The 27,220-nt window shown below is 41.6% G+C and overlaps 1 protein-coding gene across 3 annotated transcripts in view; it reads left to right on the forward strand.

Moving 5' to 3' along the window:
* The window catches only part of MTUS1 (microtubule associated scaffold protein 1), a 198,962-nt gene that overhangs the window by 60,817 nt on the left and 110,925 nt on the right, over positions 1 to 27,220 (forward strand). For all 3 annotated transcript variants that reach the window (XM_048848138.2, XM_075127881.1, XM_048848137.2), the window contains exons 4-7: positions 14,013 to 14,180; positions 17,350 to 17,484; positions 23,445 to 23,549; positions 25,012 to 25,062. In XM_048848138.2, coding sequence (XP_048704095.2) covers positions 14,013 to 14,180; positions 17,350 to 17,484; positions 23,445 to 23,549; positions 25,012 to 25,062 — 459 coding nt within the window. The remainder of the gene's footprint in view (positions 1 to 14,012; positions 14,181 to 17,349; positions 17,485 to 23,444; positions 23,550 to 25,011; positions 25,063 to 27,220) is intronic.

A 27,220-nucleotide genomic window follows, 5' to 3' on the forward strand; every position in this document is an offset into this window, starting at 1 on the left:
CTGACCTCAGCATAATGTAGGTGATAGAGTGCAACCATTCATTAGTATTAAGCCTGCAACTGGAGGGAGAAATCTCACTGGCTGTGTATATTACAGTGACAAACTAGAGGACTTTTCATTGTGTATCCAAACCAGACTCTGCTGTCATGTGTTAATGGATAACTACTACTGTTATCCAGAGTCCATGTAAGATCTGCAGATGGTAGGTTCAGTTAGAATAGACAGTGAACTGTCAACAGGGGAAACACAGGTAAAAGTTAATGGATGGTAAAATTGCTTTCTTTGTCATGTGTCTCAAATTGTCTTAAAGCTAAAGTAGGTCACTCCATGAAGCTGTGCCTGGTATTAATTTGGTAGATTAGACTTCCTTTCTTCTTGCCAAGTACTGTGGAGGCCTGGTTTTAATGCAGGGGGATTGGGATAAACCTGATCCATAACCTTAGCAACAGAACCTAGAATAAAGGAATAAATACACCTAGACATCCAGCTTCCTAAGGGAAACATTCTTCGACCTATGCAGTTTCATTTTTGGCATTCACATACAAACTGTGCACTATGGGGTTCAACATATCTAGTCCTTTTAGTTTCAAGGCACACTCTCTTGTTTTTAATGTATTGCACCTGAAGCAGGATGCATGTTGTAACAATGCTTGCAGAGACTGGCTTTAACAGTCCAAAGATAAGTATTGTCTGAAATATATCTATACCCATGAGAAAACTTTCCTCTTGGAGTAAGGTGTGTACCAGTTCCTGCAGGGCAATTTCTTGGTACTAGATCATAACTTGTAAAGACTTGCTGGGATATTTTCGTACCATTCCTCAACCATACTCATTAACCTTGAATTTTGTTGAGGATTTTCTCTGAGAAGACCAAACTAATAACCTTTTTTCCTCCTCTTGAACTAATTGTAAGGGGAGAGACTATGTATTCTGCAATAGTGAATGCTTTTCCAAGTCAGTTACCATGTAGTCTAATGAAACAGAAATTTGACAACTTGTATCCGTAATATAAAGTACATACACAACATTACATGCTACCTGTAGGGATCAATCCTACTGATGAACAAAATGTTCCTAAAAACTAGCAGTGTGAGTAGCTGGCTAACTTTGAGAATTTGGGATGGGTCTTTTGACTTAAAGAAAAATTCTTTATCAAGTCTTCATAATACAAAGAAGCTTGGCAATTAGATTTGCTCTGAAGTAGGATCTTTTGATTGGAGAGGTGTTTTCCTCCCTCCCCCGTCCCCTCCATGGGAAGGGGATGGTTGGAAAGAGTGTTGGGTGTGTAGAGAAGAGTGAAAATCGTTAAGACAGATGTTGGGTATAGATGTGGACAACAATAGGAAAAAGCACAACTGGATCTAGTCACATCTGGCTTTATCCTGCTTTCTTTGTATACCATTAATCCCTTTGTCTCCCTACAGTGCTTGCCATTAAAAAACCAGTGCTTTCCAACAGTGTTACATGAGGCTGCTTTCATCTATTCTTGATAAAAATCAAGTGTGATTGTCCTATTTATCATATGATATTTGCAGGTAAATGTTGACTTTTATTTAACTGTCACATCTGTGCATCGGTGGACTGATTGCTGGTTCTATTTGTTGTCACAGCATTGATTTATTCAAATCTCGTAGCTTGGGAACTTGCTCAGCTGCACAGCAAAAACCTGAATAGCACCAGGCTGTAGTGTAGCACTGCTGATACTCAGAAGCCTTCTTATCCCTGTAGCAAAGATTATGCAGGATCATGGTATGGAGGCCAAAGCTTAAATTGGGTGAGATGACAGGGAGAAAAGCATAAAACCAGAATATGAAGGTCCTGTGATGGCCTATTGGCAGAAGTGGAGTAGGCAGGCGTTGCTACAGTAACACATGTTGCCACTGGTGGAGCTGCAGCCAGCCTCCTGGAGGCTGAAGCGCACCTGGCTGCTACCAGTACTCCTTGCGGAATTCATGTCTCTTGCAGATATTCTTTTTCTGCAGGGAAGCAAAGATAACTTTCTGATGGGGAAGCAAAGGAAAGCCACAAGAGTGGTCATGCAGCCCTCCCCAGCAGTGTTTTTGGGTGCCCAGAGCAGCCGGCAGAGAGATAAATAACCATGTGGGGGGAGAGAACGGGGAGGGTGGGGGGGACACAGTGCTGGGGACACCCCAACCTATGGCTCCTATCCTATGCTGGGCTCAGCTGCTAGTCCTGGCTTGGCTGAGGGTTGGAGAGGATGGGACTTCATCTTCCCCTGCATGGAGCAGCGGGGGCTAGGTCAGATCCACCCTCAGAAATCTCCCCTGGCTGCAGGAAGCTCTGCACCCTCCCCTGCTTCCTGCTCCCATTACTCCTCAGCTGCAGGGGGAGGGGTCACTGTGTATGGGGAGTTGTTCCACTGTTCACCTAACCTATGTGCATCTAGACCCCCCCAACGTGTCCTGCTGAGCCTCACCTTCCCACTCACCTGCACCTAGACCCACGGCAGAGTCCTATTATTCCTGCATTTGGAACCCCCCAACTAGGCCCTGCACCCAGATCCCCCCTACTGCACCTAGATCCCTGCACTGAGCCACCTGCACCCAGATTACCCCACATGGAACCCTCTCAATGCACATCTGGATTTCCCTTCCCCCCTTTCCCCTCCAAACTCCTCCACACTTGGATCCTGTTGAGCTGAGCCTGCCCACCCACACCTGTTGTGGAGGGGCAGGCCCAGCATGGCCCTTGAACTGTGTCAGGGTCGGGTGCAGCCTCATTGCTGAGTTAATATCCCAGGCAGGAGCTGCAGCATGATCTCCCACCTCTATGCAGCCAGTGGTCCATGCTGGAGCCTCTACCTTTCTGAGAAATAAAATTTGCAGGATTTCAAAATGCTGTGTGAAGAATTTTTTTTGTGTGCGTGTGCATGCGGATGCGGAACTCCCTCGGGAGTATACCAGGGGACTGCTGGCCCTGCAGCACGGACTGCAGGCAGCAGAGGGAGGAGGAACAAAAGAAGTAGGGAATGCAATTCTCTGTGGGACAATTTCAATTCAGCCCCACAATGGCAAAACATAGGGTTGTTGGCACAATTCTGCTGCCTCTGCCTGGGCCCAGTACAGCTGTGTCAGTGGGGTGGCTCCAACCCTACTGAATGCATTTTGGGGCAAAGTGGAAAATCTGGAGGGTTGCGTGGGAAGGAGTGTTCTGAGCCCATCAATGTTGGGTGAATGAGGGTTCAGAGCAAGGGGCATATTTCTGAGCTATTAAGTGCTTAAATAAGGAGCCGCACCTTGGATGGAGTGGGGCGGACAGCATGTTTCTGCTCGGGTGGGGGGAACTGAAGGGGTTTGGAAGGTTCTGGGCAGAGAGTAACTGTCACTTGAAGTTGTGAATGAATTGGTGCTGTGGAGCATAGAGGAAAATGGTAAGAGATTCTGAAATAAAGGGTGAGGTTGGAACTGAGGGGGTAGTAAGGGGGTAGCAGAGACAATAATACTGTTCTCGTTGTGATGGGGTAAGGCCAGATGGCTATAGAAAAGTAGTGGGAGATAGATATATTAGCTCCAGGCTCAACAAATCCCTGGTACCAGGATAAGTGAAATGGCAGCAGGTCAGTTAAGACACCTGGGGCCAATTAAGAACTTTCCAGAAGGCAGGGAGAAGGCTAGGTTGATTGGGACACCTGAAGCCAATCAGGGGCTGGCTGAAGCTGGTTAAAAGCCTCCCAGTCACCCAGGTGGGTGTGCATGTCAGGAGCTCTGGGAGGAAGTTGTGCTGTTGGAAAGGCTGATTAGTATACACCATATCAGGCACAAGGAAAGAGGCCCTGAGGTAAGGGTGAAGTGGAGCTTGAGGAAGTGAGGGCTGCTGTGGGGGAAGTAGCCCGGGGAAGTAGCCCAGGGAATTGTACATGTCATGTTTCTAAAAGGTCAGCTACCATAGCTGATACTATTAGGGTGCCTGGGCTGGAGCCCGGAGTAGGGGGTGGGCCTGGGCTCCCCTGCCCCCCCTTTGCCCTCTGATTAATCACTGAGACTGGGAGATAACAGACTGCAAGGAAGCATAACTTCTCCTCACCTCCCTCGCTGGCTTATGATGAAAATGGCTCAGTTGACTGTGACCCTTGTCTCTGGAGAGAGAAGGGTTACGTGGAGGGTCACAGTGAGCCTCTGAGGCTAGCGAAATCCCCATGGAGGCAAGGACAGAGCTTTGTCACACCATGCTCTGTCCCACTTGTTCATTCTGGAAGGGGAGGTGATGGACAGGGAATAGTGAAACTGTTTTCTTCTTGCTTACCAAAATATTGCTGTGTAACACGCATGACAATGCACTAGTTTTATTTTGAAAACATTAACTTGTAGGGGGAGGGGTGTTTGTGTACACACAAGCTGCTGCTTACAGCTCCACCATATTTTTGGCGTGAGCTGCTACTGGGTCCTAAATCTGTGCTAAAGAGGAACATTTTCATAATGACTTGTGGATAAATGAACTAATATTATAGAAGGCCATCTCATGTATGGAATGGGATTTTGCCTCGAGTCATGTTATCCCCACAATCAGTGTGTCTCAACCATTCTAGACTACTGTACTTCTTTTAGGAGTCTGATTTGTCTTGCATACCCCAAGTTTCACTTCATTTAAAAACTACTTGCTTATCAAGTCGGACTTAAAAGTACAAAAGTCTCACAGCGCACTGACTGAAAAATTGCTTATTTTCTCATTTTTACCATTGTATAAAATAAATTGGAATATAAATATTGTATTTACATTTTACTGTATAGAACATAGAGCACTATAAACAAGTCGTATGAAATTTTAGTTCTGATTTCGCTAGTGCTTTTTATGTAGCCTGTTGTAAAGCTAGGCAAATATCTAGATGAGTTGATGTATCCCCTGGAAGACCTCTGTGTACTGTGAGGGGTTAAGATCCAGAGTCCTATATAAAGAGAAGTACTTAAAGGAACAGCAACAACATAACTTACTTGTCTGAGAACTCTCAATGTTGTTATTAGTAATACCCCAGACTATCATAATGAAAACTTGTCTACATTTTTATTTCCTTGTTGAGTATATTTGACAGATGTTTGTGAATTGATAGTTTAAATCTTTTCCCTCAATAGTTTGCCACTCTACTTTGTTAGACCCACAAATGGAAGAGAAATATTTTGAAAAATAAATGTCTGGTAACACTTCATTGATAGTGGGACTTAAACGTTTGTGTAGAGGCTCGTCTGTTCTTTGTGTGTAGTTGCTCTGATCAGCACTATAAAAGCAGATAGGATTAATAAATTTCAGAAAGCTAGCTGAGCTAGACTGTAGCACAGTCTACTAGTAGACTTAGTAGAACAATCCTTGGAATTCTCAGCTAGTTGTCTGAAATTTGTTAATCATGCCTTTGTTTTTATAGTGCTTACCAGAGCAACTACACACGATTACAAAAATATTTAAAGATGAGTCTGCTGGGAACAATGCCTTTGTGTATCATTTCCCATGATTTACTTAATACGCTTGACATCTGCTGAAAATGTCTCATATTAGAGAAAACAGTTAAGGACTGCATTCATTTTAAAATGGCCAAAACTGCCTTCTCCTACAGATTAAAAGTAGATACATTTTGTCATGTCTCTAAAATTCAAAATATCCTCTTAAAATTACTGAACAAGTTTTAACCCTTCCAGATAGGGACAACTATTTTTTTTCACTTTCATTTAAAAAAAAAATATATCCAGGAATCCCAACCGTAATCTTAGAGGTGTAAAACTGTCAAGATTCAGAACTGGTTCTTTTTCATGTTTGAGTTTTTCTCTGCAGTTCTAAGAGGAACATTCCCAACCATCTTCCTTTGTGCACTTAATCTACCCAAATTTCCTGCTGGGAAAAGCCCCAAGGCTTGTATTCCTCGTGCATGTCACAAAGCTCCATGAATTGTGGAAGCTTTTCAATCAGTCCTAAACCTGAAATATTTAAATATGGCTTTGGTAAATGATGCTTTACCCTCAGAATTGGAATCTACCTTTAATCCTAGTGTTCAGTTGACAGTAAAGCATGAAAAGCAGAATTATAAACACAGGTCTCTAATCAATGTGGAAGTATGTTGGTACCGAGTATCTTTCTTCCTGTCACTCTTGATGAGGGCTGGGATTGTATAGGTTTTACAGAGGAAATGTTTAAATTGAGATTTTATGTGGGGAGGATGGAGGCATAGATCTGGTGAGAGACAATCTAACTTCTGACTACTTGATTTTTTTGTCTCAAGCATATTTTCCCAGTAAGGCTTCTGTAGCACAGGAAGTTCCAAGGTCAGCAGCAAGAAGCTTTTAAAGTTATTTTAGCCCATGATGATCTGCTCAAGACACAAGTGAGATTGACTTTTTGGTTTAGATCATGAAGTTTGAGCTTAGCAAGTCTTGATAAATGAACATTGTTATGTGAACGTTTTTCATTCTGGTACAAGAGGTACTTTTAACCTACTTGACGCTATGTAGTTATTACATACTGGTTTTTTGTTTATTTTGGTTAAAGTTCTAAGCAGTAGCCAACTCATTACTCCAGGGATGAGGAATGCAGTATTTCTCACTCGACACTACAGTAACTAGAATAAATAATGGATTCAGGCTTATTACACTGACAGGATGGGTGACTGCTTTTATTCTTTATAACACTGCTTATTCTATATCTGTCCTAGTGTCTTCTGACTGGCCATGCTGTTCTTCCAGTGATACTACCGAATATGCCATATCGGCCTGTTTTTCTCTCAATAGTCTTGGGACTCTTTTCTGTGCTGTTCCCTATCTAAGGAACGCCCTTTTTCTGGTCTGGTTTGTAAAGTCACTACTATCGTTTTTAAATATCTCTTGAAGTTCCACTTCATTATGCCTACAGGAAACTTGTTAATTAAGCCTTCTACTTAATTCTATATAGAGTTCTCATATAAAAAAAAACCTGTTCCCTCATGCTATGCACTAGAGTTTGCTAATTAACAGTATAATCTTAATGAGGCTCCTCCTTTTTGTTCCCTGATCTTATGTCATATCTGAAATTGGTCTAACTTCGAGGGGCAAGGATCTTGTCTTACCAGTATTGGGAGGCTTCAGCACATATATGGGGTGCTGTTAAAATATAACAAACAACTGTAGTAACATGAGGGAATTGAGATGTTTATATTTTTAAGCATGGGAGATTTGGATTGAATTGGTAGTTGTCACAGACTTCCTTTGTGAATTTTGGTAAGTGAACTTCTCAGTGCATTTGTTCCCTTGGGGGGTACCTCTTTTCTTTTACAAGGGGGCCTTCTGAGGATAAACTATAAATGGCTGGGAGGTGTTTCCAATACCAGCATAGGAGAGGGGGCATATAAGCACTTTAGAATGCACTTGTAGTATATAGTTGAGGAAGCTCTAGGATTTTAATGAAAATTCAAATAAGAAACAAGAAGAGTTTCTTCAGGTATGTTGGCAACAAGAAGAAAGCCAAGGAAAGTGTGGGCCCCTTACTGAATGAGGGAGGCAACCTAGTGACAGAGGATGTGGAAAAAGCTAATGTACTCAATGCTTTTTTTGCCTCTGTCTTCACTAACAAGGTCAGCTCCCAGACTGCTGCGCTGGGCATCACAAAATGGGGAAGAGATGGCCAGCCCTCTGTGGAGATAGAGGTGGTTAGGGACTATTTAGAAAAGCTGGATGTGCACAAGTCCATGGGGCCGGATGAGTTGCACCCGAGAGTGCTGAAGGAATTGGCGGCTGTGATTGCAGAGCCATTGGCCATTATCTTTGAAAACTCGTGGCGAACTGGGGAAGTCCCGGATGACTGGAAAAAGGCTAATGTAGTGCCAATCTTTAAAAAAGGGAAGAAGGAGGATCCTGGGAACTACAGGCCAGTCAGCCTCACCTCAGTCCCTGGAAAAATCATGGAGCAGGTCCTCAAAGAATCAATCCTGAAGCACTTGCATGAGAGGAAGGTGATCAGGAACAGCCAGCATGGATTCACCAAGGGAAGGTCATGCCTGACTAATCTAATCACCTTTTATGATGAGATTACTGGTTCTGTGGATGAAGGGAAAGCAGTGGATGTATTGTTTCTTGACTTTAGCAAAGCTTTTGACACGGTCTCCCACAGTATTCTTGTCAGCAAGTTAAGGAAGTATGGGCTGGATGAATGCACTATAAGGTGGGTAGAAAGCTGGCTAGATTGTCGGGCTCAACGGGTAGTGATCAATGGCTCCATGTCTAGTTGGCAGCCGGTATCAAGTGGAGTGCCCCAAGGGTCGGTCCTGGGGCCGGTTTTGTTCAATATCTTCATAAATGATCTGGAGGATGGTGTGGATTGCACTCTCAGCAAATTTGCGGATGATACTAAACTGGGAGGAGTGGTAGATACGCTGGAGGGGAGGGATAGGATACAGAAGGACCTAGACAAATTGGAGGATTGGGCCAAAAGAAATCTGATGAGGTTCAATAAGGATAAGTGCAGGGTCCTGCACTTAGGAGGGAAGAACCCAATGCACAGCTACAGACTAGGGACCGAATGGCTAGGCAGCAGTTCTGCGGAAAAGGACCTAGGGGTGACAGTGGACGAGAAGCTGGATATGAGTCAGCAGTGTGCCCTTGTTGCCAAGAAGGCCAATGGCATTTTGGGATGTATAAGTAGGGGCATAGCGAGCAGATCGAGGGACGTGATCGTTCCCCTCTATTCGACATTGGTGAGGCCTCATCTGGAGTACTGTGTCCAGTTTTGGGCCCCACACTACAAGAAGGATGTGGATAAATTGGAGAGAGTCCAGCGAAGGGCAACAAAAATGATTAGGGGTCTAGAACACATGACTTATGAGGAGAGGCTGAGGGAGCTGGGATTGTTTAGCCTGCAGAAGAGAAGAATGAGGGGGGATTTGATAGCTGCTTTCAACTACCTGAAAGGGGGTTCCAAAGAGGATGGCTCTAGACTGTTCTCAATGGTAGCAGATGACAGAACGAGGAGTAATGGTCTCAAGTTGCAGTGGGGGAGGTTTAGATTGGATATTAGGAAAAACTTTTTCACTAAGAGGGTGGTGAAACACTGGAATGCGTTACCTAGGGAGGTGGTAGAATCTCCTTCCTTAGAGGTTTTTAAGGTCAGGCTTGACAAAGCCCTGGCTGGGATGATTTAACTGGGAATTGGTCCTGCTTCGAGCAGGGGGTTGGACTAGATGACCTTCTGGGGTCCCTTCCAACCCTGATATTCTATGATTCTAAGTTAATGTCATAGAATCATAGAATATCAGGGTTGGAAGGGACCTCAGGAGGTCATCTAGTCCAGTGGTTCTCAAAGATGGTCCACCGCTTGTGCAGGGAAAGCCCCGGCCGGCCCGACCGGTTTGTTTACCTGCTGTGTCCGCAGGTTTGGCCGATCGCGGCTCCCACTGGCCGCGGTTCGTCGCTCCAGGCCAATGGGGGCTGCGGGAAACGGCACAGGCCAAGGGACATGCTGGCCGCCCTTCCCACAGCCCCCATTGGCCTGGAACAGCGAACTGCGGCCAGTGCGAGCCGCAATTGGCCGAACGTGCAGACGTGGCAGGTAAACAAACCAGTCCGGCCCGCCAGGGGCTTTCCTTGAACAAGCGGCAGACCGGCTTTGAGAACCACTGATCTAGTCCAACCACCTGCTCAAAGCAGGACCAATCCCCAATTTTTGCCCCAGATCCTTAAATGGCCCCCTCAAGGATTGAACTCAGGACCCTGGGTTTAGCAGGCCAATGCTCAAACCACTGAGCTATCCCTCCCCCCTACTTGAGATGGTATGTCAACTTGAGATGATTCTCCAAGTGGGAGGAATAAAAATACTGAGCAAAAGGTTAGTTATGATGATACTGAGGCAATACTTTGCATTTTTATACTGCCTTCAATCTAGGAGCTCAGTGTAGCTTCAGAATGTTCTTGGAAGTTAGATAAGTATTCTACAGCTGGAAAACTGAATTAAGATGAAGTGATTTCAGTTTCCAGTAGAAATCTGCAGCAGAGCTGAGAATAAAACAAAGGTCTCATGACTCCATCCTGTGCTTTGAACCAAATACCATATTCCCCCTCTGGAAGAGGTATGTTAATATTTTTTAGCCACAAGGTGAAGTGGCTGAATTAACCACATTCCAGAGTGTAGGAACTAATCCAGGAAATATTTTGAGATGTAATTATTCAGTTTTTTTCATAGCATTTATCATTCTGCTCTTAAGTTTGTAAATTAGAGGAAGGAACTCTTTCCAATTTACAGGTGATACCTGGTTTTTATGGTTTCTTCTTGGAATTAGCTACTTAGTGATCTCAGACCACGACCGCTTGGAGATTTCCTCCCCCAAATTAATTTTTCTAAAACTGCAGTTTGGTGTTCGGTAGTCACTCTTACAAATATTTTCCAAGAGAGCACTGATCTCTAGGGAACCAAAAAGAACATGGGTCACCTATGAACAGGACCTGTACTTGACATTTCCAGAGCTGGGAACTCAGCACCATTGAACTGGCTATGTTCGTATGTTAATTCTCAAAATGACTTTTGTTATAAATCCTCTGCATTCTCAAGACTTTTGAGCTTTGAAAACAAAGGAAGGGATCTGGAGATATTTTCAGATGTTAAATTCAGGATGCACTGTTCACAGGGGTGAAAGTAAGTCTAGGGACTTACTGGTATGGGGGCTGGGCTGGGGCTGCATCTGGTCCCCAGAAGGGGGCGGGGTCTCAGGCGGAAGGGGCGGGGGTGGGGGAGGTCAGAGCCAGCCCCGGCCCACCCTGTACCAGCAAGTGCCTCATTTCCCCCTCCCCGGGGTAACAGTGGCAGCCGGGGCCTCTGGCAGCAGTTTAAAGGGCCCTGGGCGGTAGCAGCGGCCGGAGCCCTGGGCGCTTTAAATCGTCCCTGGAGCCCCGCCACCGCTTCCCCAGGGCTCCGGCAGCAGGGCTCCGGGGACAGGGCTCCGGCCGCCACTACCATCCTAGGCCGTTTAAATCGTCCCCAGATCATGCTGGAGCCCTGGGGAAGCAGAGGCGGGGCTCCAGCAGGGGATGGTTTAAAGGGCCCAGGGCTCGACCTCTGCTACCGCCCCGGGCCCTTTAAATCGCCGCTCCAGCCCTTCTGCTGCTACCCCAGGGCTCCAGCAGCGGGGCTCCAGCAGCAGTTTAAAGGGCCGGGGGCTCCAACTGCTGCTGGGAGCCACAGGTCCTTTGAATTGCGCCTGGGGAAGCCGATCCACCCCGGTACGGCGCACCAGCTTTTGCCGGTATGCGGTACCGGGGCATACTGGCTTATTTTCACCTCTGGCTGTTCAAGCAGGGTTTCTGGAAGTCTTTCTCACACTCAGCTTCCAGATCTCTAGGGTGGAAGTTCATGGAAAGAATGAATCAGCCTCTCCTTTTGCTTCCCAAGATGAACCCAGCAAGATCCCCCTCAATGCCTGGCAGGCACACCATTCTTGATACATAGTGTATAACAGGTGGCTAACTGAACAAATACAGATTCTAATGAACATGAAAATAATGCAAATTCAGCTTGTACTGTTTCTATACTACCTGATTCTGGAAGTTCTGTAGTATTCTTACTTTGCCAAGAGTCTAATGTAGACTGTGGAAGAGGAGTCGTATATTTAAAAAAAAAAAATCATTTACTACATCAATTAGAGCAAGTCATTCTATAAAGTAAAAATTATTCTTGACCCTCTTAAAAAAAAAAAAAAAAAAAAAAAAAAGTTGGTAGAGGTTGCTTTGTGGCTTTAAATTTTCTCCGTTTGGGAGCTGTTTAGCTTCATTTGTTTTAATTTATACCAATCACAATTCGTACCAGACAGAGGTTTCTGGTGTCATGGAAACTCCCACAAAAGATCCAAACACTCAAGAATGGATTCTAAATGTTTCTATGCTTGCTTAAGTACTTCATTACCTTGTTGCAATAACTTGCAAACCAGAAAAAAATCACACAAACCTGGCTCTTTACCAGGTCTCAGATTTAAAACTAGAGTGATGTAGTGACATTTTTCTCAGATCAGTTACTCTTACAAAATGTACACTTAACATGTCAAAATAAGTAGTAAAACAGCACTTAGTAAAGGGTTTCTTTTTTGGCACACTTGTTGTGTCACTCATCTAATTTGCAAAATTCAGTAATCTGCAATGCATCTTAATGATCAGGGTGACTTAATGAGGTCCTGCTACACATTTGTAACTTGCATATACAAGTGGAACATATATAAGAGCATTTATAACTGCTCTTTTGTGTAGTTCAATAGTAAACTAACTAATTACTTTACCTACACTTAATTTTTAGTATTAAACAGGCCAGCATTGCCTAAAACGCCATGAATTGTTTCTTCTTGGCTTGAAACTTTATGGACATAATGTTACAGCACCATCTGGTGTTGAGAAGTGTATTCATTTATGCTGAGATGCATATAAAGTCATGAAGCATCTTCCTTCCTAAATCTCCATGTAGTGTCCTACTTTATAAGACAGCCTAAAGCTTTTATGATCATCATACAAATCTTACGTATTTACAATGTCACTTAATCCCTCATGCCCAAAAGTGAGAGGGGTACTGTTGACATACCAATATGAAAACCAATATGGAATAAACTGAAATAATTTAAATACCTCGTTTAATCATATGGCAACTAAACTATCTTGTGGGTCTCATACATGGTATTAATCTGAATTATGTGGTCATGGCAAGTGGATAAGGAGAAAGGGGAAGTCCTTTTTTTCTTGGTGAAACTGATGTGCTGTATTTTAACATTGCATGTTCTGTCTAAAACAAAACATGCCTAAGAAGAGATTACATCCAGAGGAAAGGAATTCAGGTAAAACTTTAGTGATCATAATATCCAGAGGCCTGTATCTCTGCACTTCTAAAATAGTATTGAATCTTCTCACTCTTGTTTTGTTTATGTATAAAAAGCTTACCTTACTTGTCCTGTTACAAGGTGATTTGGAAAGCTCAGCACCTGAAATCAGACGTAAAGTGGCATTAATCAGAGCTGGCAAATGACAATCCAGTGATAGTTTAATATACCATTTTTCAATTAAAATTATGGGAACAAGAAAATTCTGATATACATAATTTCTCCTGCGGTCATAATCCTTTATTTTAATCCTAATGCATGTTAGTACAGTTTTCCTGGAATGGAGCTGTAAATCCATTTGGCTAAACATATTCAATTGCAGATTCTCTGGCTTAAATAGTAAAGTTGTCCTGTTGATTACTACTCCAGAAAATGTCATCTGAAAGTGACCATAATAACCTATTTGAGATAGAATGGAGGTATATTTAATACTTTTCACTTTTGTCACCTCTGTTTACAAGCTTCAATTGATAGGACATGGTAAATTATGCAAAAACATCCTTGTGCCAGTATACCTGAATGGCAACAAAGTTCTGAGAATCCTATTTATCCAATCTTGCAGACCCAGAAGTCTTTTAAGCTATCATTTGAAATATAGTAGAACTTGCTGTTCTTGTTCATTGCTTGTGCTTGTTCTACTCGCATATGGCTCAATTTACTTTGCAAAAGAAATTGCATACTGGTGCTATTTGTCCCTCATATGAAAATCAGCATACGTTAAGCTTCAGCCATCGGCATGGAAATATTTTCTGATCATTTATGGTTTCAAAAACAGGAAAGAATCTGAGTGCCTTTTGAGCTAGAGGTAGTATTTAGAATCGCCAGTATAGAGAACTGTAACATGTTTTGTCCTTCCAAGATGGATTTTGACTTTCCCAAGTCAGGCACTTGCACAGAAGCACTGATTTGTGGAATCTGGGCAGATCCTATTTTGATCATTCTATCCAAAGTGCACAGATGAAACTGGATACTTTTGACATTGTATTAAAACAGTCTTATGGTAAGTCAAATCTTGGACTTAAACCTTTAAGGTGTTGTTTTTACTACACTTCTTTAAATGATATATGTGGCATAAAATTATTTTTATTTATATATAATAAAATATGCCTTTCTTATTTGGGCCAGACTTTATCCTTATATCTGTAGCAGTAGTAAGCGTCCCTTTAAAGTTCTATCTCTTTCTCCCTTAAATTACCAGGAGTGGAAACTTCTTCCAGAGGGAAGCCTGCCTCCATGAAAACATCTCTAGCATCTTGGACCAGTTCTGGCAAATCACTAACTAAATCAAAAGTACCCATTCGGAGAACTCCTAGCATCTCTTCAATCAGTAGTACCCAGAGTGAGCAAAGTACTTGCAGTAATAATTGTAAGTATCTTTGTCAGAGTTCTCTGCTGTTAACAGTTGTTCTCCACGACCAAATCCTTCAGTCCTCAGATGGCAAAAATTTATTTGAATGGGATTATTGCCTAGCTAAGGATTACTAGTTTTGGCCCTTAAGAATTTTGCCTTTTTATGTGTCTTTCATTCTGTAGTCTTCTCAGTTGAAGGGTCTTGAGACTTAGTGCCTGACTTAGCAAAAATGAACTTCTTTAAAAAAAAAAAAAACACAACAACTTTCTACGCTCTCTTGGTGCATTCCAAAACTTCCTGGCATTACTGAGCACGATGCTTTCCTTGAAAGGGCTTTTTGTACATGGTGTAATAAGTTCAGAAAGTTTGAGCGTTGTGAATTGGATGCCTGTTGTAACACTGAGAACAGTGCAACACAGCCCCTTTTTACCCATTTTTTGATGAACTATAATTCATATGTTATCCTGGTGTGTTCTTAATGAAATGTACTATATAGATGAGACTTTAACATTTAATTGCTTTCTTGCTTGAAAGTTCTGAAATATACAGTTTCAAATTACTAAACTAAAGTAAATATAATCAGTACATTTGGGTGTACAATTTAAATGTAAAAAGAATGAATTCTTGATAAAATGATCAGTCTAAATTACATATTGTTTATGGTCTTAAATAGTGGATAAACTAATGAAAACTCTTGTATATCGGTTGCAGGAATATTACAGAATGAAAAACCAGCAAAAAGCAACATAGAATCACTTTCCCTATCTATGGGTTAATTTAACATTAAAGCTATTTAAATTTAAATTCAAATCTCATCTTACTATTATATTGTCCTATTCTGTCTTTGGGGAAGGAAGTTCCTTTTATGCTAAACTACTAAAAAAAAAAATCCTGAATTGAAGATGATTCATAGTACATATTTCTTTATCACTGAGTTGTCCTGATTGTTCCTGCTTTTTTTCTTTTCCCCTGAAAATAAAAACCTACCATGAGCTGAAAGGAATATGTATTTTTTTTTGGTATTAAAATTTGCAACACATTTCTTCTATAATCAGAATGGTTCTGTTGCCCTGACAGCCATGTTGACTTTTGGTGTTCAATTTTTAGTACCATGACTGAAATTCCGAAGGAGGTTGTAAACGCTTTGTGCTCTCTCTCCTAACAAAGAAAGGTTCATCGCTTCATAACAAAGAGATGTATTCCTTTCAGATTAAGCATCCAAACCGATGACTCTTTCTTAGTGTGATTTGCTAGCTGGTTTAATCTGTGTTTGTCCTCTGCCTTGAAGCTTACAATTCTTTCCACTCTAATTCACTAAGAGCAAGCATGAGGAATATGAGAGGGTGAACATGGCTGCAGTCTTTCTGGCTTTAAGCTTGCTTTGATTCTTTTTAAATGACTATACCAGGAGGACTCCGCAGTTGTACAGAAACTGATTTTTCTCCTCATATTTTCATCAATTCTACACTAGCACCACGGACTGATTCAGGAAGCCACTATGATATTACCTTATTGACTTTGCTGGTAGTGGGATCTTACAGCTTTTTTATTATTCCTTTGTTAGCCACGTTTACTGGGAAAAGAAGTAGGTCATTAGCCTTCTTTAAATAAAAGCATGTTTGTTTTTTTGTTAAAGTTGGTAAATGTATCAAATTAAATGATTTAATTTGCTAGTTTCCAAGGACAATGCTTTTCTTAATTTAAATTAATAACTTTACAGAAAATTTTCAAACTAAACCTTGATTTCAATGTTTTTGTGATTGTAATCATGTCTGGATTACATGTGATTAATATTTTCTGTGCAGTGCAATTTTTTGCTGACTTTTTGAACCATCTTGTAGAGAGAATCAGTACAATTTTACTTTTTTTCTAGAGGCATACAGAGTATTTCTTGTCCTTTGTGATAGTTCATTAGACAATGACATCAGAATAAAATCGTAATTGGTAAAATCTAAAATTCTTGACTATCAGATTACTGGGACATTCGAGTGTCAAGATGGGATACTTCAGTAAACATAGTGTAATGTAAAACCTAGGATAATATTGTTCTGTTTAACATTAAACTGACAAATGATTTAGCTTGATATTTAAGATGATTAGTTGACTTTTTTTCTGTAAAAATAACTTCATGAAATATAACCTTCCTGTTGCTGCCTGCTCAGTCCTTTGTTGTGATTTCTCCTAAAGGGTTAACTTTCCTATGATAGTAACATGCTGCCTTTGAGTCTAATGAGCACTTTGGTTTTATGACTCTCTTCTAAGGAAAGTCTGTGTTTGTGAAATTTTGGCATAACGTAATTGTGTATAATAAAAAAGAAAAGCATAATTTGCATGTGAGTTAATTATTTGCACTATTAAATGTGGTTGAGGATTGAAAAATGAGAATTGCAGCACCCTGACCTTTATTTAGCAATTGTGTAGTGTGCACGTGGTAAATTGTATTATGATGTAAATAAAGATTGAGAACACAAGTGTGTAAATCATAAGGCTTGCAAGTATGAATTCCAAGTGCTATTTTTTCCTCGTATAGGAGTAATTGCATGCAAAGGAAATGAAGAAAGATGTAGAATTTCAGCAGTAAGATGCTGATCTCAGCAATTCACCTTGAGCCATAGGAATAAAAACCAGTCTGCTTTCACTTTGGCTTGACTTGAACGATGCTGTTCAGTAACTTGGTGGGGCTATTTTACATCTCCTATTACTGTATATAGAACAATTTGGGGGTGTCTCACTGATGGAAGTTTGATATAACAGCAAAATTATTTTTGAGTAATACTTGGATAACTCTGAAATTCTCAGGAGTGTAATCAGACTACTATAACTCGTTAATCTGAACAATGGGCTCAAATGTCTAAAGTGTATATGCATTTTTGCACATGCCTGACTTGTACTCTGTGAACAAACCAAAGCTGCAAAACTTGGGCTTTGAAATGCATACAATGAGATTCGTCTTGGTGAATATCAGACAAAGCTTTGTGCCAATTTATCCGTGTAGACAATATGGAAATACAGAAGCTTGTACTCAGCTATTTGTGATTGTTATAAAATGTTGCTAATTAAAGGTATAGGAAATAGGACCATCAGTAACTTACACGTGAGACTTAGTTTTTATAAAACATCTAGCTAAATGTGATAAGCTAATTCTCCAACTCTCTCTCTCTCTCCATATGATTTTTTGCAATAGCTACAAGTGCCACAATCATCATCAAGAATGGAGAATGGCCTTCAAAAGCTACCTGTCAAAATGGCATTTCTGGATCCATCTCTTTGAAGCCAGTGCCCAGACCTAGAGTGTACTCCTTAAAATCGACTCCAAAAGGTATCAGAATCTTTTTGTACATAATGAAGCTAAAGTAATTCTTTACTAGCTTACATTGTTTTACATTACTGTTTCCCAAAGCAGCGACTTGCCAGTAGTAGTCCAAGAAACACTTGTTGGTAGTTTTGTGGAAAACTGGCTGATCATAGAATATCAGGGTTGGAAGGGACCCCAGAAGGTCATCTAGTCCAACCCCCTGCTCGAAGCAGGACCAATTCCCAGTTAAATCATCCCAGCCAGGGCTTTGTCAAGCCTGACCTTAAAAACCTCTAAGGAAGGAGATTCTACCACCTCCCTAGGTAACGCATTCCAGTGTTTCACCACCCTCTTAGTGAAAAAGTTTTTCCTAATATCCAATCTAAACCTCTCCCACTGCAACTTGAGACCGTTACTCCTCGTTCTGTCATCAGCTACCATTGAGAACAGTCTAGAGCCATCCTCTTTGGAACCCCCTTTCAGGTAGTTGAAAGCAGCTATCAAATCCCCCCTCATTCTTCTCTTCTGCAGGCTAAACAATCCCAGCTCCCTCAGCCTCTCCTCATAAGTCGTGTTCCAGACCCCTAATCATTTTTGTTGCCCTTCGCTGGACTCTTTCCAATCTATCCACATCCTTCCTGTAGTGTGGGGCCCAAAACTGGACACACTACTCCAGATGAGGCCTCACCAATGTCGAATAGAGGGGAACGATCACGTCCCTCGATCTGCTCGCTATGCCCCTACTTATACATCCCAAAATGCCATTGGCCTTCTTGGCAGCAAGGGCACACTGCTGACTCATATCCAGCTTCTCGTCCACTGTCACCCCTAGGTCCTTTTCCGCAGAACTGCTGCCTAGCCATTCGGTCCCTAGTCTGTAGCTGTGCATTGGGTTCTTCCCTCCTAAGTGCAGGACCCTGCACTTATCCTTATTGAACCTCATCAGATTTCTTTTGGCCCAATCCTCCAATTTGTCTAGGTCCTTCTGTATCCTATCCCTCCCCTCCAGCGTATCTACCAATCCTCCCAGTTTAGTATCATCCGCAAATTTGCTGAGAGTGCAATCCACACCATCCTCCAGATCATTTATGAAGATATTGAACAAAACCGGCCCCAGGACCGACCCTTGGGGCACTCCACTTGATACCGGCTGCCAACTAGACATGGAGCCATTGATCACTACCCGTTGAGCCTGACAATCTAGCCAGCTTTATACCCACCTTATAGTGCATTCATCCAGCCCATACTTCCTTAACTTGCTGACAAGAATACTGTGGGAGACCGTGTCAAAAGCTTTGCTAAAGTCAAGAAACAATACATCCACTGCTTTCCCTTCATCCACAGAACCAGTAATCTCATCATAAAAGGCGATTAGATTAGTCAGGCATGACCTTCCCTTGGTGAATCCATGCTGGCTGTTCCTGATCACTTTCCTCTCATGCAAGTGCTTCAGGATTGATTCTTTGAGGACCTGCTCCATGATTTTTCCAGGGACTGAGGTGAGGCTGACTGGCCTGTAGTTCCCAGGATCCTCCTCCTTCCCTTTTTTAAAGATTGGCACTACATTAGCCTTTTTCCAGTCATCCGGGACTTCCCCAGTTCGCCACGAGTTTTCAAAGATAATGGCCAATGGCTCTGCAATCACAGCCGCCAATTCCTTCAGCACTCTCGGATGCAACTCGTCCGGCCCCATGGACTTGTGCACATCCAGCTTTTCTAAATAGTCCCTAACCACCTCTATCTCCACAGAGGGCTGGCCATCTCTTCCCCATTTTGTGATGCCCAGCACAGCAGTCTGGGAGCTGACCTTGTTAGTGAAGACAGAGGCAAAAAAAGCATTGAGTACATTAGCTTTTTCCACATCCTCTGTCACTAGGTTGCCTCCCTCATTCAGTAAGGGGCATGATGACATGATGGTGTGTTATTTCCAGCTGTTCACGTTGCATTAAGATGGCCAAAAATATATTACTTCTGCTGTAGTTGCTTGTGCTCTAGAATTACCTTAAGACTACTTCCATTTCCAACAGATATTGAAAAGTAGTAACTCTCAGCACCTTCATCAGACTCTAACAGAAAATGTGATCTGACCTCATACTCAATTATACCAAACAGTTGCCACATATGACTGTAACAAAACCCATACATTCAATATTATTCTGCCTAAAGTTGCTGAAAGTTTGCCATTAAAGTGTGGGTTGTTGGTTTTTTGTTTTTTGTTTTTTGTTTTTTTTTTTTTGCATTAAGCCTAAGTTTGAAGTATTACTGTTTGGTATCTGTTGGAGATGGAGGTGGAAAAGGGCACTTGCCAATGGTTAAGTAAATCAAAATAGAAGGGAGGAGATGGTCTATCTGGGTGGCTGTCTTCACCTGACTTGTTACCTGGTAACAGAGCACAACATGAAAGAGCAGGGGTAAGGCAAGAAATGTGTATAAAAGGAGTTCCCGTCCTCAAGTGGGCAAAGAGAACAAGAGTATGTCTACAAAGCAAAGAGAGACCTGTGTCTGGATCGGGCTCACGGGGCTGTTTGCATTGTTGTGCAGACATCTAGGCTCTGGGATGATATCGCTGCGGGGGGGTCCCAGAGCCTGGGCTCCAGCCTGAGCCTGGAAGTCTACACTGCAATGAAACAGCCCCGCAGTGCAAGCCTGAGTCAATGGGTACAGTCCAGATGTGGGATTTTCTTTGCTGTGTGGACATACTCCAAGTATGGCCTCAAGAGACCATAGCCAGTCAATACACTGTTCACATGAACACTTGATGATACAGGGTAGGGGTATATCCCAACTGCTTCCCAAGCTAGACAAATTCAGATTGGAAATAGGCGTAAATGTTTAACAGTGAAAATAAGTCCTTGGAACAATTTACCAAGGGTCATGGTGGATTCTCCATCACTGACCATTTTTAAATGCAGATCTATAAAACATCCAATCTTCTCTAGGAATTTTTTTGGGGAAGTTCTCTGGCCTACGCTATACAGGTCAGACTAGATAATCACAATGATCACTTCTGGCTATGGAATCTATGCATTCCCATCCCTACTCATAAAAATGCTGCGTTTAAGACTTGACCAGGATGAAGAATAAGTATGAATGTAAAATAGGGAAGGAAACCTTGACTTTCCATTTTAGAGCTTTTTTTAAAATGCTCCTCCCAAAATTAATTTTAGGTGATTGTAACCCTTCTGCCAGTCAGAGTTGGCAGTAACAAGGGCCGGGTTCGGTATCTAGGGATTCCTTTTCACCAATACAGCACAAAACCAGCTTAAGCCCCCACCCAGTGACCTGGGACAATTGCACACCACCCCCTGGGCGCCTCTAAGAGGCAATACTTCCCCTCTCGCAAGCACAGAGTCTGAGTGTAGCAAAAAACTTTTTAACAAAAGGAGGGAAATAATGCGGCATTAATTTGGGGAAACTGCAAACAGGGTTTATAAACAAACCATGAGCAAAAGACCCACCACCCAGTAAGCTAGGCAGTGTCCTTTTCCCCTCAGGTTCTTAAGTCCAGCAACCCAAAAGTCCCTTTAACATGCCTGTCCCTTCTCTGTACCCCACTCACAGTTGCTGTCCTTCGACAGTGCAGACACAGAGTTCAAAGGTGTATTTGCAGAGTTCAGCTCCCACCCTGGATGTGGGGTGAGGGATAGGGGAAGAGAAGGCACCTTACTTGTCCCACTGCTCGGGCACTCACTCGCCGCTCCTCTCGGTGGGGCTCTGCTCTGGCACTCTCTGCCGGCTGCCTGCACCAAGATGTCTTCGGGGCCTTCCCCCTTAACACAGCTCTCAGTGATTTCAACTGTTAGTGGGAGATCCTCACTGCTGGTGCACATTGGGCAGTCTCTTGCATCAGAAACTCTGTCCAAAAGCAAGTCTAATACTTAGACCTAGGTATCTGACTTCAGCTCTGCAGCCTGTAACAATTCTCAATTGAGTCTAAACTAGCTCTGTTATTAAACAGTAGAGTGAGGAACAGTCAAATGATGTCTGGGGCTCTTAGGCAAGGCTCATACCACCAGGTACAAGTACCTGTGCCTGCCCTCTCTCAACTCACTGGGCTTTGGAATCCATGTCCCCTGACTAACAACTTCCATTCAGTTGCGGGTGGGTCCCTCAACTGGGTAATGCCAAGTACAGTTCTGCTGTCCTTGATCACACAGCAAGGCTAACAATCCTTTATTACTCCTGCCCCAATAACAAGGAGACTGGGGATCCCACACCAGCCAAAAATGACCATTTGGGCAAGCAATCCCACAATGCTGAGCATGTAGGCAGGGTGGGTGTGGCCATGCAAACGAGATCAGCTTCTGACGTCCTTTTCCACAGCTCACCACTAGATGTCAGGGGAGAGCTCATTCGGACTCTGTTTAGTGATAACATTAGAAGAGAGTTTTCAGTGCAAAATCTATTGTCACATATTATGCAGCTTCAGTTTGACCCCACCCTACTCAACCCACAGAGGAGAGGGAGCTTGAGGAAAGGTAGTCATGGTCTAACCCTTCCAAGGGTGAGGGGACCATGGAGAGAATGCGCAATCATTGAGTAGGGTACGAGTGTCTGAGATACATAGCCTGCCCTCGTCGGATGTTACTGCCCCACCTTCCAGCAGGAGTCCAGAAACTCCTCTACCAGACACTAGCTCCTTCTGCTGCCCTCATTTCTAATGCCTCTTACCGGCTAAGGAGAAATCAGAGTTTTGCTTTTGGCAGAGACTGGGTACTTGTGCTATAACCTCTGCTGCTGCGAGTAGTTTATTTTAAACACCATCTCCCAGTTCTTGTTAAACGTTTCATTCTGGTTCCTCTCCATGTATGCAGTGTCTGCACTGCAGCTGGGAGATCTAATTCCCAGCTCCCTTAGAGACCTACATTCTAGCGCTCTTTGAGCTAGGGTGCTAAAAATAGCAGTGTGGCCGCAGCGGGCTAGCCACGAGAATACAGCCCCATCAGAGATTGTAAGTATGTATTTGGGGTAACAGCCTGTGGTGCTGCAGCTACACTTCTATTTTAGTGCGCTAGCTCAAGCGGACCTAGAGCGTGTCTCTACCAGATCTAGGAATCACACCTTCTAGCTGCAGCATAGACATACCCTTAAGTGACTGTATGTAGGACTTCTCCATCAGCTGATAAGCTTAATAGTGCTGTTTAGAACCATAGAATGCATCTGTCCAGGTGCCGGTTTTTCTTAAATCTTCCTTTGTACAGTATAGCAGCTGAACTGCTGCCATACATGGTCTGAATGGAGTAGCAGCTTCATTCACTGGCCAAAATGAAGTGGAGATGGCAGAAAAGCTTTCTCCGAAATACTTACTGCTAAAATGTTTCTGTCAGGCACATTTTGGGCTAAGAGGTGACTGAACTCAGACATGTCTAAGTCAGGAGTGGTAGTGTTACACATTTTTGTATTTCAGTGAAAAGTAGGAATTGGAGATAGGGATGGGGAAGTAAGAAGAGAATTTCATGAAAACCACAACAGAAAAAATTGGATTTAAAACACTGAATAACAGAAGCGATTTAACGCTTTGACAGGATGACAAGCTATAAAGTAACTTGTAACTGTGAAAGGCAGGGGCCCTGAGGTTGTACTTTGCTGCCTTTTTTTTTTTTGCAACTTCTATATTTTAGATGTAATAAAAGGTAAATTGAATTTTGGAATACATCTGAAAATGCGTTTACTAACCCTCCTTATTAACTTAAAACTATTAAAAGTATCTTATTTTTTCCATTCTCAATTTTCAATAAAGAAAATTGACTTAAAGTAGTTTTTATTCATCTAAGTCATTGTTCTGCCATTTTAAAAATCTTTCTAAAGGAGACTATAGTTCAGAATCAATTTCCTCTTTAACTGCATGTTAATTATTAAAAAAAAAAAAATTCAGGGTTTTAAATTATCAGTAACCTTAAGTTATTTTCTTAAATTGGACAAGTTCTTATCACTGATCTGGTTTTTTAAATTTAAAAACCTAATCTAAGTCTTCGTTTTTTTAGGAACAAAGAACAAGTCTGGTTCACCGAACCAATGTATACCAAAATCAGCTGGACCATTTCTTCCAGCAAGGAAAATCAGTGAGCCAAGAGGCAACCAGCCATTGGGTAAAGTCTTTCTCATTTACACTTTGCTGTTCAATTTTTAAATGCTCAAGATTGCCAGTTCTAGCAGAACTTCAGCCGTAGCTGAAACTTTGAAAGTGGAGATGGATTTCACAAATCTGTTCCCAATACAAAAATCCCTAATTTCCTTTTTTTGTCATCAGAGTGAAATACTAACCTTTCATTTTCTGGAAAAAAGATTAAAGGGCCTGTAATATCCCTTGTTTATCTACATTTAAATTTGTATGTATAAAAACAAATGTTTTATAAGCAGGATTGGAATAATGCTTACTTAGAGTATACATACAAGATAAGGCACAAATTTAGCACCTTCTTGGAGTTTTTGTTTAACTTAGAGTCCCTGTCAGAGCTTGCTCCTAAGCTTGGCTATTTCTAGGATAACACTTCTGCCCCTTTACCTCCCTGCCTCAGATACTCAAAACCTTTTTAATGCTGAATTAGAGTTTAAAAGGACATACCTAGTTGGTTGTCTACACATTTAAAAGTACAGATCTGAATCTTCATCAAAGGTTCTAGAATCTGATACCTTGTCATAGGTGTTCACTGACTACTCACAAAGTTCCTATCATGTGGTTAGAGTTAAAACTGAACTGCATCAGACACTGGCTAATGTACAGTAGTTAAGATACAATGCAAATTGTGTTGCCCCCTATTTACTGAAGCATATGCTTGTAAGGTCTCACATGGAGACTTTGATACTTCCTATGCACAGAGAGATGAGTTGAGCCTTTTAATTCTTAATTTTTATCTTTGCAAATTGGACCAAGTAACAGTGTTCTTGAAAACCAATAAACCTACTCTAAAATTCTTTATTTTTAAGTCTCTACCATGCAAGAGTTATCAGTAATAGTTCCACTTAATTGATCTTTACACTAAAGGTTACTGTCAATTATATGGTCCTTAGGTCATACTAATAAAAGGCAAATTAGCTTTTTTTCCCTGTTAATTTGGAAGGTCACATTCTCTAGTGTGTAACCATTGGTTAACATTTTTCTCCTTTTTGAAAAGGATCTGTAAATATTTGCCCACAGATGAAATAGCTGACAATTATTACAGGCAACTTCATTCTTAAAGGCCTCAGAAGTGGCAATACTGTGGACAGAATAAAATAGTACTATCTGGCTTACATGAAGCACAGCACTACCCAGTGCTAACAAATGGGATAGTTAAAGGTCAAGCTCTTAACTAGTGATATCAATTAAAAGTGATTGATTACAGTAAAACAGGAATCTTGTCATGTTTCATTCTCGCATATCTTACCAACATATTAATGTCATAGCAAATTTTGGCATTAATATTAATAACTTACTGAATTATGTATGCCACCAAACAAAGAGGGTACATGAAAGGAGTCTGGGAAGATGCTCTTTTACCCATCTACCGGAACTTATTCATAAATCTTAATACAGTTTAGTTACATCCATATCTTCTCTGAACATTATAGGTACTCCTGTACTAAATGGACCCCGAAGACTGTTGTCAGTTTTCAATTCTGGTGAGTTCTCAAATCTCTTTTCTACCCAAATCGTTGTTAATGGATAAGAAGGGGAGGTCCCCAAAACTATATATCCTTATATGCCATTCTTTAAGATGCTTTTGGTATAGTATCCTAGTGTTTCATTCTTAAATTAAGTAGCCTCACAAGAAGTTTGTATGATGTAACCAGCCATGAAGACTGAAGGTTCAAACATACAATTTTACCTTTTTCCTCTGTGCTTTAGTTCTGTGCTATTAGACCATCCAGCTGCCAAACTGTAGAGTCGATATTAATATTTGTCGTCTTATGCTTTGTAGACAAAATGTTGCTTTGAAAAAACTGCCATACAAGAACATATGGGTAACAAATTTGGATATAGTGACTTTGCAGTTTAGTCATGTGGCAGTAATTTGTCAAAACAAACTTGATGTGGTTTAGGAAAAACAGAAGATTCATGTTGAACAAAAGCTTTTCTTTTTTTTTTTTTAATGCCTTGTGCTGATGAATTCTTGACATCTTTTTTTTTTTTTAAAGCAGCAGCCTCAGCATATGTTACTGCATGCTGTGCTTGAATGGTAGGTTGCAATTAACTAGAACTGTTGATACCAACTTTTGTGACCCTGGGAAGAGTGAAGAGGTTAAAAATGTGGCTGATATTCTAAATAATTCTGTTCTGAGGTTTCTGTCTTGTATACTAGTTCTTCTCTCTCCTATATTTCATACCAGTCCACAAACCTGGAGCTAGTTCTTACCCAGCCAGTTGAAAAATGGCAGAATAAATCTTGGGTGGACATTCCCTTGTACATAAAGATCTTTCCAACTCACTTGAACAGATCAATGGGGTCTTTGTCAAAAGAGATAAAAGGTCTGTGATAGGAACTTGCCACTGGAGCATTAATATGTCCCTTCACTAGAACTAGAAGCTTGCTGGATGCAACATAGGGTGGAAAAGTGCTACATGTCTCTGGAAGACCCTGCTACCTCCCAAATGAAGATTGGATGTCTTTCTGAAAGATGTGCTCTAGCTAACCAGAAGTTACGGGTCTAATGCAGGAATTACTGTGTGAAATTCTCTTGTTCAGGAGATCAAACTAGATTACAAATCACTTTTGGCCTTAATTTGTGGATCATACGTTCGCTTTTACTAAAGCAATACAATGATTCCAAGTGTCTGGAATTTGATCTTGTATGCAGGAGAAGAGAGAATTTATTTTTTACTTGTTGGCTTCCTTTCTTTGAGATCTTCTATTACAAGTTCAGACCCTTGTCATGATGCAGCAGTTTAGCACAGTGACTTTGAATAGAGGTTTACTTTGGTTTCTGCAGTCACTTACGTTTTGCTAGTACTACTTTTTAGTTTCAGTGGAGTTCTGTGAGCCCATTTGTCCATCAGTTCAGAGAAGCAGAAAGGGTAATCTCACCAAGATTTAGCTGTTTTGTCACCATTTGTTGGCAATGGGCGCCATTAAACCTGTGCATCTGGTCTGGAATAGAGATCTCTGGGGGAAAACGTTGGGAAATGAGTCTCTCCATTCATTTGCCAACAAGTGAGCCACACTTTGTACACTGAAATACATAATTCATCACATGCCAGTGAAAGTTCATCCTCAAGTTGAAACACTTCATTTCCTGCTCTTTGGAATTATGGACCTTTCACCACTGTAGCACAATTTTTCCATTTTATGCTGACCAGCTTTTCTAATGGATTTTTTTTTTTGCTTTTTCAGAAGCTGCTTTTTTTGTTTTTCATTCTTAATGATCCGATTACATAGAGCTGTATCAAAATGAAAAAAATGGTGTGAGCAATACTGAGGGGTTTTGTTTTGGATGTTCTGTAGCACAATGCTTTTACGCTTCAAGGAAAAGTCAAGTGATCTTTTTCTTCAGAATAACTGAATGCCCAGTACCAGCTCGTGCCATGCAGAATGAGGCCCAGCTTTTTGGTTTTTTTGGTTTTGTTTTGAAGTAGCCTGTGGCTCTCAGAGTAAAGCTTTTGTTCTAAAACATTTTAGACTTCCATCCTTGACTTGACTGTGAGGGGTGTCACTCTCATTCAGTGAAGACCAAGTAAGGTTTTTATTAATTGTCTGTATGCTGTATCTATGGCAGGGGTGGGCAAACTTTTTAGCCCAAGGGCCACATCTGGGTATAGAAATTGTATGGCGGGCCACGAATG

This window comes from Caretta caretta, chromosome 4 (genome assembly GCF_965140235.1).
Source record: "Caretta caretta isolate rCarCar2 chromosome 4, rCarCar1.hap1, whole genome shotgun sequence".
Classification (NCBI taxonomy): domain Eukaryota; kingdom Metazoa; phylum Chordata; order Testudines; family Cheloniidae; genus Caretta; species Caretta caretta.